The 13,819-nt window shown below is 40.8% G+C and overlaps 1 protein-coding gene across 3 annotated transcripts in view; it reads right to left on the reverse strand.

Annotated features, from left to right (window-relative positions):
• Positions 1 to 13,819, reverse strand: part of TFB1M (transcription factor B1, mitochondrial) — a 39,576-nt gene that overhangs the window by 23,356 nt on the left and 2,401 nt on the right. For all 3 annotated transcript variants that reach the window (XM_054722138.1, XM_054722139.1, XM_008154696.3), the window contains exons 2-4: positions 13,284 to 13,435; positions 1,781 to 1,889; positions 321 to 472 (exon numbers count right to left, since the gene is read on the reverse strand). In XM_054722138.1, coding sequence (XP_054578113.1) covers positions 321 to 472; positions 1,781 to 1,889; positions 13,284 to 13,435 — 413 coding nt within the window. The remainder of the gene's footprint in view (positions 1 to 320; positions 473 to 1,780; positions 1,890 to 13,283; positions 13,436 to 13,819) is intronic.

The raw sequence follows: 13,819 nt of genomic DNA on the forward strand, positions 1-13,819 counted from the left end.
TGCATGGGTTCCGCCTCTCTTTAGCTGAGCGGGGCTAGTTCCTGCATTCACCACGCCGCCTCTTAGCTGGCAGCGTGTCACTCCTACTCTGCACGGAGCGCTGACAGCAGTGACATCTGCCGCCGCCACCACATGCTTAACTTTTGGTTGTGCTTTGTTGGGTTTCTGTGTGTGTGTGTGTGTGTGTGTGTGTGTGTGTGTGTGTGTGTGTGTAATGGAGTATCAGCTTTAGAAAACACAGCCTGACATACAAATGCAGTACTAGTTGGTCTTGGAATTTGATTGTGTGGTAAAATAGCCAAAAAAAAATTAAAACTTACCTCCGCCACTTCCTTTTGGAAAGTCAGCGTCATCTGGGTTCTGCCATAAGCAAAAGGCCCATCTCTCTGAGAAACATTTTCAAGCCACTTGATTATGAGTGGAGTTGACACATTAAAAGGCAGATTTCCAATAATATGTACATTTGGAGGATCTGGTTGACAGGAGAAAAACCAACTTGAAATGATTTCATCAATATAGTTTGAATATAATTTTAGTTAAGCGTAAAAGTCAAACTAAATAAATAGCATCAAATAAAAATATATGAAAAACTATGGTTGAGTATTTTCCACACCATTTATTCTTCAAAAGCAATGTTTTTTTGTTTTTTGTTTTTTTCACAATCAGCTTTGAATTATTAAGGAAAAAAATTCTACCTAATTAGCATTCCGTCAGTCAGTGAAAGTCCTCAGATTTCTGGCTTAGGAAAAAGAAACAGGAAGAACTGCTTTGAGGAAAAAGAGGATTTGCTTTGGACATGAAGAGGTCAAGGTGCCTGTGGGCCCCAGAGGAACGTGCAGAGGGTCGGACGCCCGGGAATGAACACAGCCCACAAGCGCCTGCGACGTGCAGGTGTAATCCAGGGAGGAGTAATCCAGCCAGATCTGTAGCAGAAGACACCGAGGAGGAAGCGCTCAGAAACAGGTGAGAGGTGGGAGAAAAAATAACACCAGCAAAGGAGAGCCAGAGACAGCTCACAGCGATGTGAAAGGAAAATCGGAGGGCATGGCATCAGGGAAGGCAGGAGCAGCCACCTTCCAGACGAGAGTCGGCAACAGTCAGAGGAACCGGGAGAACTGTCATAGGCTGGGGCCACCGGGGAGGTCACTGCGGTGGGGCAGGGGCAGGCAGGTGCTGAGAAGAGCATGGGGTGTCGGGAGGCGGAGAGGGCCAGCACCAACCACTGCAGGAGCCTGCCCTGGAGGCCAGACGCCTGGTGGCGGCTAGACGGGGGTGCACCAACATCGCCCCTCCACGTGGTCTACAGGGTTTTAAAGGCAAAAACCAGAAGCGCTGAAACACGGGGTTCTCAATGAACAGTCTGTGAACGAAGAGGGCCTCGGTTGGCCACTGAGTGTGAACACAATGGAAACAAAGGTGAAAGGAAGGTTGGGTGTGGCTTGGTTCACTAAAACCCTTTCTCTTTTACCATTTGGAAAAAGCAGCACTTTATAGTTCACCTCATGCGCTAGCATAAATATGTCAAGTTTATCTGAATAGAACCCAAAACATTTGAAAAAATGGGACAAATAAATTAGAAATAAGAAAGAGTAATAGATTTTATATTTTGGAAGAAAGTAGAAAAGCAGAATAAAATTACAATACGTATTACCTATTAATTGTGTTTGGATAATTTTTAATATAAGTATATAATAACATCTGTAATATATAATAATGTAAGTATTTCTACTATAAATACTAACAACAACAACAAAAGGAAAACCAATCCAAAGTCACTTACCATCCTCCCACTGTCGTTTAAGACTTTCTGGAAAAGCCCTTTCGACCTTAAATGTCAACACATCGCCATGGACAATCCTCAGTTTTCCCGGTGCTGCATCAGAAAGCATCTAGTTCAGAAAGGCCAATAAAATGAGCTCATACACTTTGTCAAATACTGAAACCAATTTTTTTTACTTCAAATCTATGCATTATTAAATCAATCTGAAAAGCCAGAGACTAAGCGTGACTGTTAATGAACTCAAGTTCACAGTATCAACTGCAATAGACTACAGTGGCATTTCACTTTTAACATGAATGACGGGACAGCAACCGATGAAAATATAAAAATAGCTTACCATTTAATATTGGCTATATTAACGATATTTTGACCCTCAGAATGACTTGTATTTCTGTATAGATTTAGCAAAAACTCAACTCCTATCTGTAAGTTTTTAAATTAGAAAGCATTTGTAATATTTTTTTAAAAAAATCTTTATTGTTGTAAGTATTACACATCCTTTTTATCCCCCCACTGACCTCCTCTAGCCCACCGCTACCCCTCACCACAGGCCTTCACCACCCTGTTGTCTGTGTCCATGGGTTATGCATAATGCATACAAGTTCTTTGGTTGATCTCTTTCCACTCACCCACCCTCCCATGACTTCCCTCTGAAATTCAACAGTCTGTTCCATGCTTCTATGTCTCTGGATCTATTTTGTTCATCATTTTATTTTGTTCACTAGATTCCACATATGAGTGAGATCATGTGGTACTTGTCTTTCTCTGACTGGCTTATTTCACTTAGCATAATACTCCCCAGGTCCCTTCATGCTGTTGCAAATGGTAAGAATTCTTTCTTTTTTACAGCTGCATAGTATTCCATTGTATAAATGCACCACAGCTTTTTTATCCGTTTATTTGCTCATGGACACTTGGGCTGTTTCCAAATCTTAGCTATTGTAAATTGTGCTGCTATGAACAAAGGGGTGCATATATCCTTTCTGATTGGTGTTTCTGATTTCTTAGGATATATTCCTAAAAGTGTGATCACTGGGTCAAATGGGAGTTCCATTCTTAATTTTCTGAGGAAACTCTATACTGTTTTCCACAGTGGCTACACCAGTCTGCATTCCCACCAGCAGTGTATAACACATCTTCGCCAACACTTGTTGTTTGTTGATGATAGCCATTCTGACAGGAATGAGGTGGTACCTGTGCATCTTTTGATGTGCATCTCTCAGATAATTAGTGACTTAGAGCATTTTTTCATGTCTCTTGGCTTTCTGTATATCCATTTTGGAGAAGTGTCTATTTAGGTCCTTTACCCAATTTTTGATTGGATTGTTTGTTTTTCTTTTGTTAAGTTGTATGAGTTCCCTGTAAATTTTGGAGGTTAACCCCTTATCAGATGTATCATTGGCAAATATGTTCTCCCATGCAGTGGGCTCTCTTGTCATTTTGTTGATCGTTTCTTTGGCTGTGCAGAAGCTTTTTGTTTTGATGTCGTCCCATTTGTTTACTTTCTCCTTAGTTTCCTTTGACCTAGGAAATATATTGGTAAAATATACTGGTAAACTACTGCTATGAGAGATGTCTGAGATTTTGCTGCCTGTGGTTTCTTCTAAGATTTCTATGGTTTTACGACTTACATTTAAGTCTTTTATCCATTTTGAGTTTATTCTTGTGAATGGTGTAAGTTAGTAGTCTGGTTTCATTTTTTCACATGTACCTGTCCAATATTTCCAACACCATTTAATGAAGAGACTGTCTTTACTCCATTACATGCTCTTGCCTCCTTTGTCAAATATTAAGTGAGCATAATGGCTTGAGTAGATTTCTGGGTTCTCTGTTCTGTTCCATTGCTCTATATGCCCGTTCTTATGCCAGTACTAGGCTGTTTTGAGTACATTGGCTTTGTAGTATAACTTGATATTCGGTATTGTGATTCCTCTAACTTTGTTTTTCTTTCTCAAGATTGCTGCGGTCATTGAAGATCTTTTTTGATTCCATATAAATTTTTGGAGTGTTTGTTCTAGTTCTGTGAAATATGCCGTTGGTATTTTAATAGGGATTGCAATGAATCTGTAAATTGCTTTGGGTAGTATAGACATTTTAGTGCTGTTGATTCTACCAATCCATGAACACGGTATATACTTCAATAATAAAAATAAATGAAAAAAAAAAGAAAGAAAAAAGAAATGCTCTCACAGTACTACAATGTTGGCAGTTAGCTAAAAGAGCCTTACAGCTAAGCCATCTGCAAGTTCGTATCATGTTAAGTGCCTCTGTATCCAACACAAAACTTGATTCTTTTTTAAAATTTATTTTCATTTTATTTTTTAAAAATTTCTTTATTGATTAAGTGATGTGTCCTTATCCCCCCATTACCCCCCACACCTACCCCCAAACTTGATTCTTGAAGTTCTTGGTAAGTAAAATCAGATGCAGCCCCTGAGCTCATAAAGTTTAGAATGCAGGAGTGAATATAGTCCATGCGCACAAACATCGCTCAAGTAGATTACAAAGGAAGAGGCGACCCTCTTCCAATTAAGTCTAAGCTCAGGGAGCTCAGAGAACCTCAGCTCCAATTCAGGGAACTGTGGCCTTGAGCACCCCGTGGTCTTGCTTCTCTAGCTCAATCCATGCTAATTTCCTCTCCTAACTCTCTCCTTGCCTAACCCAGGCAACTGACAGGAAGGATGAAAGAAGCATCACAGAAGCCAGAAAAGGCACGGACCTCCTCAGGGCCAACACTGTGCCTGGCACATGCCTCTCTGTAGCTTATAGCTACAATTATGTGTATCTATCACAATTATGTGTACCTACATCACAATTAGGTGTCTGCAGGTTCTTCCCCCCTGTAACAATGCACGCTCCATAAGGGCAGCACCTGTTTCTTTCTTTTTTAAAAAACATATTTTTGTTGATTTCAGAGAGGAAGAGAGAGATAGAAACGTCAATGATGACAGAGAATCACTGATCGGCTGCCTCCTGCATGCCCCCTAATAGGGATCATGTGCCCTTGACTGGAATGGAGCCTGGGAACCTTCACTCCAAAGGCCGAGCTCCATCCACTGAGCCAAACCAGCTAGGACGCACCTGTTTCTTATCTACCTCAAGGTCCCCTGCAGCTACAACAGTACAGAGCAAGTACTTCTAAGGTATTTGATAAGTGGATGACCAGATGGCATTGTTTTTTGTGACACTGGAAACTTCCTTGCCTAGCCTGTGAGATTTGGGGTTCCATAAATTTGTAAGGTCAATTAGCTGGCAAAGGCTTATTTCACTGATAACAGGCAGAATTACACAAGTAATGTTTCAGAAATACAGAGCTGAATTGTCTATATTGGTAAGAAGCTAAACATTAAAGTTTGGGAATCAACTAGTTTAATACATTTAGCCATGGTACTTCAGCAAAAATGACTGTGCACCTCTGATATTAAAATATATATGGACTAGTAGCCCGTTTGCACGAAGATTCGTGCAATAGACCTTCATTCACCTGGCTGCCTGCACCAGTTTTCTGCTGGCACCGGGGACCCAGGCCTTGGCTGTGGCCACCGCCTTCTACCTTCTTTCAGGGTCCCGGTGCCGGCAGAAAACTGGTGCAGGTGAAAACTGCACCCTAGCGTCCCTGTGACCCGATCGCAGGAGCGAGCCGACCCCCCAGGTCGGCTCGCTCCTGCGATCAGAGCACGCACCCGGCTGGCGCCCAAGCCCCGGAAAGCCCCGGGCGGCTTCCCGGGCCTTGGGCTCCGCCCGCACCCCAGCTTCCCTGCGACCCAATCGCAGGAGCGGGTTCGGCTGGCTCCTGTGATCGGAGCAGGTGCTTCCCTGCAACGGTTTCCTGGTGGGCGTGGTTGATGGGCGTGGCTTGGTTGGTGGGCGTGGCTTGGGCGTAGCGAAGGTGCGGTCAATTTGCATATTTGTCTATTATAAGGTAAGATTATTTTAAATCACCACAATTTGTTAAAATTTAATTTGATGATTTCCAGACACTAAATCTTAGAAAACGTAATAACCTCAATATACTATAAATAACAAAGGAGATAGCTCTCTATGGAACAGGCTCTTACTGTACAAAAACTGTGTATTTAATGATAGCATTTACTGTCAATGAAGAACATTAGAATTTTTCTATAATTATGTTTCACATAATTAAAACAAAACAAATTAGCATACCAAAAACAAAGAGGCAGAACTAAAAGCCTATGTTTCACAATGTCAATATATAGAAAGTAATTAAGTAATTAGTAATTAAGACTCAGACAAAACAAAACAATGCAAACTAGGCTCCTTGGCATTAATTTACATGCTCTGATAACTCAACCATGCTTGAGATGTTCATTTTTCCATATTGACACACCAAGCTGCATATCAGGAAGCTGATATAACACATTTACCTTCCTTTCCTAGGTTCAATGTTACATTCTGTTATGTATGCTGTGATTCCCCTTCAGGCTGAAGTCTCCTTCAATGGCAAACCAAACCCTCCCATTCTTTACAAGACCTACCTCTCCCATGACTACTTGGTAGCCCGATCTTCCTCTTTCTCACTCCCTATTGCAGAAGGGATGAATGCTGGCGTTCACAGCTTTATGGGAAGGGTCTTTGGGGGAGAAAGCTCGCAAACTGAAATGGTATGACTCTAGACAACAGCCTTACAAACACCTGAGGATATTCAGCAATGGGACACTTTCTAACTAACCACTCACAGAGAAGACTGTTTCGTTATCATAGTATTTGGGAATGATGGAGGAGTGGGAAAGATCACTGTCATAGCCCCTCAAGAACTCCAGAGGTATGACCTCTGCATACACTCCAGGCACAGCGGACTATGAGTGCAGGCACTTGCTCACAGCCAAATGTGTACCTTACAGACATTCTCAAACTGTCTATCTAGTTTTCAATCCTAAATTCTTCCAAAATGAGAAGTAAGCTTAGAGCAAGCATGTCAAACTCAAAGGCTAACACGGGCCAAATATGCAAGGTTTCAGTTATGTGGGCCGCAAAAAAACAAAAGCTTCAATTTTCATAGAAACGTAGGTTTATTTCGATAGAGACATGCTGAATACAAAGGGCTGAAATAAGTGAGGAATCATTAACATAAAATAACAGAACATTTTAATAAAAATTAATATTTTTCTTGAACATTAACTTACCAGACACTGAATAACTGCACAAATTAATAAGCGTCACGCAAATAAACCTATTTTTCTTGTTCTCCAAAAGCGAAATATTTCCTATTGCGCACAACAAACAAGTCAGTCCAGGACTAATGATGTGGCAATCGGCTGCTAAAGTATTTGCTGCTAGTATTAGTGGAGAGAAATGGTGCGCCTGCGTGTAAGGCACATAAGGGAAATGAATGCAACATGATTATAACAATCAGTCATTAGCGAAAGTTATAGTTCATTATTAATAATGCTGTATAATAAAAGCGTAATATGCAAATCGACTGAATGGTGGAATGACCAGTCGGCCGGGGGGCAGGGCGGTGAGCAGGCGGCGCCAGGCCAGCCAAGGCACGTGCCAGTGGCCTGAGGAAGGGCAAAGCGATGGCGGATGAGGGAGCAGTGACCAGCGGTGGTGGAGGGGTCATGGAGGGGGCTGGCGCCGTCCCCTGATCGGCCTGTCCAGTTGCCTCCAGCAGATGAGGCTGGGGTGGCGGCAGCGGTGGGGTGATAGGGGTGGTGCCATCCCCTCATCACCCATCCGGTCGCCTCCTGAAGAGGGAGGCCAGACTGCAGCTTTGGCTGTCAGTAGGACATCCCCTGAGGACTCCCAGATTATGAGAGTGCACAGGCCGGGCTGAGGGGACACCTCCCCCGCACCACCCCGTCCAGTGCATGAATTTTCGTGCATCGGGCCTCTAGTTATGTATAACAGGATATTGTAAAAATTAAGTTACAACATTTTTATTAAAACGTTTCTTACATACCTTATATTGGCTGGGCTTAGAGTAAAAGGACTCTTTAAATCCTAGAGATGTTAGCTCTCATGACCAACATACAGAATTATAGAATTCTGACTCTCTAGGGAAGTAATTATACCACGTCTCCAAGAGAGAAAATGGTTTTCCTGGTGTTAGGTTTTGTAAAGGGTACACGGCACAACATAATGGAGAGTGCCTTCACTAAGAGGAGAAGACAAAGGCAGAAGTACCCGCATGTGGCCACTAAAAACCTCTCCTCTAACAGCCAAGGTCCCGGTGCACACTCCCGCAGGGAGTAACTACAGCCCACCCAGGTACTTTGGTGGTGATCTCATTTGATGATGAAAGAATTTATGTAATTCCTGGAACTTAGGTACAATGATAAATTCCTTGAGAATAAAACACTGTATCAAATAGCCATCTTGCACATTTTATGCCACCTTCTCCTGGTGAGGGGCCTACGGCAGCCGACACTGTACGGTGCGCTAAGCACTGGCCACACAGCTCAGGACCATGGCTTCTTCCTGACACAGTAAGAATCCCCATGCTGTTGAATAAAGGCTGGGCTAACTGTCAGGTAAACTATATGAGAATCAAAAAAACTCTAATAGAGGATATGACAGGAGAAAATACAAATTTATTCTTATCAGAATATATAGAAAAGACAAATGCCATTTAAAAAAAAAATTCAAGACGTTACAATAGGCTTTTTGAGGGTGAGGATTACAGCATTTCCAAAGGTCAGCTTGCTTTGCGTTTTAAACAGCACCAGAACATATATGGTAGAAACTCACTTACTCAGCCCCATGAAGGAATTAGATGCTTGACTTAGTACATTTTCTATTCAATGAACGTTTACTCCTTTAAGTGTTAGTGTTTCTTAAAAAGACATATAGGGACATCTTTATCAACTATATTGCACAATTCTCTTCTTTAAGCCAAGTACAGTGAACCCAGTTTCACCCTGTTCTTGATGGCTTCTTCATTTCTGCCTGTAGAGTAATGGCCTCAATGGTTATGACCCTTACGACTGTGCTCCCCCGACCCCCCGTTTTTATATTTGCTTTTTATAGCTGTTCTGCCACAGTAATAACTGTTACTTCTTGCTGTTGTCAGAGGGTCTGCTTCGAGCACTGATCTCTACACCTTTAACCTGAGGCGCAGCGGGCTGGAAATCCCTCTGCTGTAAGCCATCTTTTGTTTACTGTTTGTTTTTGTCTGTGTTATGATTAATATGGTTTTAGCTACATCAAGTAAGTTACATGTGTAAATTACATAATCATCTCATAGCAGAAAGTCAAGCAGTCTTCCCTTTTAAAAGTTTGCTAGAGATGAAAGAATTTCAAAATGTTATCATCCCTGATTAAAAACAGCTCCTTCTGCCAGGATGACTATATTATATTTTATGTCCCTTTACAAGACGACGAGAAGGGGAGTAATTATAACAGTAACCACTGATCGGCTACAGCAATATGTACCAGGCTCTTTCCATAAATTCCTGTCTATCCTTGCAATAACTACCAAAGGTAACTATTATCCCCAGATGAAAAAGCGGAAGCTAAGAAAGGTTCAACAATAAGCGCGAGGTCACAAAGCTAGCGGTATCCCTGAGATTTGAACACCAGCCTATTTGAGTCTCCATTCTGTGAACTTTCCACTTTGTCCATCAAGTAGAAATAATCACTGTTTACCTGTTATAAAACCCAGAGACAATACTCACAATAACCACTGCCTTCCTATTTCCAAAATTCCACAAAATAAGCATATAACTTAAAGGTTAAGAAGAATCCTAGAACTTCTTACCCTGGACAAGATGGACTGTAAGGGACCAGATATACTCTTTTTCCTTAAATAAACAATGGACAGAACAGTCGAAACAACAATACACAGACACTGGACATCAGAGAGCACAGGAAAGCCTGCAGATCCAAGAAGCTCAATGAACCCCATGAACAAGAAACATGAAGAAAATGACCCCAAGGCACATCATGAGGAAACTGCTCAAAACAGTGATTTTAAAGAGAAAAATATAAAGGCCAGAGGAAAAAAGACAGAGGAGCAAAGATGAAGATGACAGATTTCTTGTTAGAAGCAACGTACGAAGTCAGCGGCACCAAACCTTAAGAGCAGTGAAAGGACGCTGCCAGGACGTTTTTCAAAAAATGAAGACAAAACAAAATATGTTTCAGACATAAATGCCGAAAGTTACATTACAAACAGATTCACGCTATATGAAATGCTAAAGGCAATCTTTCAGGTAATAGGAAAATGATACTAGATGGAAATACACACAAAATAGTAATCTCTTTAACACAGAATTGACTTTTAAAAGAAAAATCGCATTGTATGGTGAGCTGTGTACCATATGAGGAAGTATGACAATGACCACACGAAGGAGAGAAGTAGACTACCGTACGTAGGTTTGTAGGCTAACACTCGAAGATACACTGGGATATGTGAAGACGTATACCACACACCTTCAATAAACCGCTCAAACACCAAACAAAGCGCTACAGCTATACAATAACCTGGAAGAAAATGCAGGAGAAATTCTAAGCCCCATTGTTTCCACAGCACTGAGGATTTTTTAGTTCAAAGAAATAATATTACTTTTCCCTATACCTCTTTCCAGGTCAGCACCTACTGATCAATCCTTAATTAAAAGGGGTGTATAAAGCATGGGGTTAATAATTTAACTGATTAATTATATAAAAATTTGCACTAAATTTACTAAGTACGAAGTATTCAATTCTCATAACAATCCTATGGGCAAATTGACAGAGAGATCGGTACCCACCAAGGTCACAAACTAGTAAATGGCAGAGCCTGAAGTTGAACCCAGAGAGTCTGACACTCGGGTCCGAGTCCTTCACCACAGAACTGTACCATATGCTTTCACAGGTGAGAGATGTTTTCCTCCTCTACAACATGCTGATACTGAGACCTACATAATCACCATGTTCTTTCCTCTAAGCTGCCTCCTGATAATAGAAGAACTGAATTAAGCTACAAATGACATACTTCCAACTAGAAGACATTTTATAAATTATTACAATTTCTTTAAAAAGTAATTCTATTAGCTTAGAAGTCACTAAAATGGAATCCTTAAAATAGATCGCTCTCCTCCTGCCTGTACTCGGTTTTATGATTAATTTAGTACTTCTAAAGGAAAGTGGTTTTACATATTGAGACATTCTTTACAGGCAAAAGAAGTCTATTTGATATTTTATTATCCAACATTTCTCTTTAAGGCAAACTCCTTTCCTGCACACAAGGCACCAAGAATCTTGCTTCTTCTACAGCAACAGGTAAGTCAAATATACATTTTTTTGCGGTGTAATTTACCTTGAAATTAACCTACTTATATTTAGAAAAAGGGCACAAAACTTTTTGGTAATGAATGCTACACAATGACTTACTTTCATTGTTAAATGGCACATTTAGTCAGTTAATCAGATAGATACACAGATAGTCAACCTTATTTCCCTCGCAAGGCACTACTGACCACCTGCCATGTGCCGGGCACTCACATGTGGTAGAGATGCAGCAGGAAACAGCAAACGCATAAGAACACAGAGGTGGCATCAGATGATGGCAAAGCTAATGAGCAAGTAAAGCAAGGTGGTTTGGAGTGCAGGGGCTGGGGGGGAGCACAGCTGAGATAAAAAGGGTGCCGTTGTTTTTTAAAGTCTGTCTTCAAAGATCTTTAGTTTAAATCGGACAGAATATGTGAATTAAGATGGAGATGGACAGAAATGTGATTTACCTCCCTGCCCAATGAGAAAGAATTGCATGTAATATTGGGTGAGACTGAGGGTTAAGAAGTCTCTTTAAGAGCCAAATATCAGATGAGTATTCCCTATGTTGAAAAAGGGCTAGATGATTTAGTCTGAGAGAATTATGTAGTGCTGTTCAGTTTCTTTTTATCATCTTATGATCTCACCAAAAATAATATCCCCACTTCCACCTCCAATTGAGATACAGTTCTTAAAATAAGAAAGCAGTTCAAAGCAAAAATTCATTATTAAATTCCACATTTGATCAAAGAATATGTACCACATAATATCCACAAATAAACTTATAAGTCTGAAACCAATTCTGTCAATAAAGACTGGCGAAATTAGATCAAATTAAATATAAAATTTTGTAAAACATAAAAACAGGATATAGCAAATAAGAAAAAAAAATCATTAGCTTTCTTTTAAAAATCAGATGCATGTCCTAGATTTTCAAATAAATTTTCTCAGAGTGTTCTGGCAGAAATTAAATATTTTACCATTGATACACATACATGTATTAGAATGTGCTAATTTAAAACCAACTGTTCTTCAGGTATGAAAATAATCATGCAGATAATTCGACTATTCTATTGGACTCACCTAATAAATTACTAAAGGCTCTTTAAAGTTTTAATTAGGGGGGAATAAAAGGCCCTTCAGTCATTACGTGTCCCTGATGAAGAATGATCACTGCCAATGTTTTTTAAATGTATGTCCCTTCTTCTTACTACTTTTTTTTTTTAACCCTCACCTGAGCATATGTCTCTACTGAGTTTTAGAGAGATAGGAAGGGACAGAGAAACGCCGGAGAGGGAGAGGGAGATGGAGAGAGGAAGAAGTTGAGGGAGAGAGAAACGCCCCGACCAGGGATGGAACATACAACCTAGGTATGTGCCCTGAGCAGGAATCGAACCTGCAGCCTTTTTCAGTACACAGGACAGCGCTCCAACTGAGCCACCTGGCCAGGGCTGTCCCTTTTAATTTTAAATCCACACCTGCCTTCTTCGCTTCTCACCTATTTGTTTTAATTCTTTCCTTGAGAAGATCAAAACAAGTTTATCCTCTCCCCGCCAACCTCGATAGGTGGCTCTGAATTCCCTCACTCCAGGCTTCTCTTCTCTAGTTGTAAAGTGCCCAGTTCCTTCAAGTATTTCTCATGCAATATAGTACCGACTGTTTTGAAGATGCACGTATCACTTCATTCACACCGCTTCTTGAATCTATACACAAAGTGGTACCACTCCATTCCTTCGCTTTAAAAATGCTCTTCTATGAATGCCTAAGCTTAACAATTAGTCTCTCAATTAAGCCGATGTCTTCTCCGTCTTCTGCTTGTAGAAATGATTTTCTGAATTTAAATGAAGTTCTCAGAAGTCATGCTGAGTCATTTTTACCATTATTTACCCTTATTTATTTTTAAAGGGATGGGCCATAACGCCCACAGATACTAGATTTTTAAAAAGGTGACACTAAACAGCTAGTTTGTTTAGTGTTTTTATAATAGCAGGTTCATTCAATCCTGGTCAACGGACCACGTGAGGATGTGTTAGAAATGCAGCCTTCTAGGCCTCCAGACTACGAATCAAAATCTCAGGGATGGAGCCTGGGGACCTGCAACCTATCGAATCCTCAAGGATGGTGAGGCTTAAAAGCCTTTGCATTCGCTTGCTTTTTTCTCGATTCCTTTATTCTACTCGGGATTTAATGCTAACCGTGTCGAGTCACACTCGACATCCGAGTGCAAAAGGTTAAGCCTTGGCCTAAAGATTTCCATTGGGTTTTTAAAAAGACCCTTTCAGTGTCTCACCTGTAATCCAGGAAGGAAGCGGCTGTCCTTTTCCACCACCAGAAGTTCAGCAACGCTGGCATTGAGAATGGACCGTGTGATCCCCCCTGGCCCGGGGCCTACTTCGTACACATACGCATTTCTCAGATTGCCAGCTTTCCTTACAATTTTATCTGGAGAAAAGAAAGTTTCAGTTATCTTGGTTATCTTGGCAAATTTTGGTGTATGGCATTAAAAATAAATACAAATTCTTATCAGCCATTACTTAATCAACGAATCCTTTATATACAATATGAATCCAATTATTTAACTCTCAACCTCAACCAACACATAGTGGCCATTCATCATCCTATCTCATCACTGTTGAAAAGTACCAGCCCTTTAACAAAAAATAGGATTACCGTGACAAACGTCTACAGCTTAAATTGGCCTAACATTGTGTTTTATGTTCTTCCTCCAAACCAATCATTTCCTAAGAAGAATGGGCTGGTTAAGCATGCACCGCTTTTTAACACTTGTTGAGCATCAGACATCTGAATGGACAAGACTCGTTCCCC

Source organism: Eptesicus fuscus, chromosome 10 (assembly GCF_027574615.1).
Source record: "Eptesicus fuscus isolate TK198812 chromosome 10, DD_ASM_mEF_20220401, whole genome shotgun sequence".
Classification (NCBI taxonomy): Eukaryota; Metazoa; Chordata; class Mammalia; order Chiroptera; family Vespertilionidae; genus Eptesicus; species Eptesicus fuscus.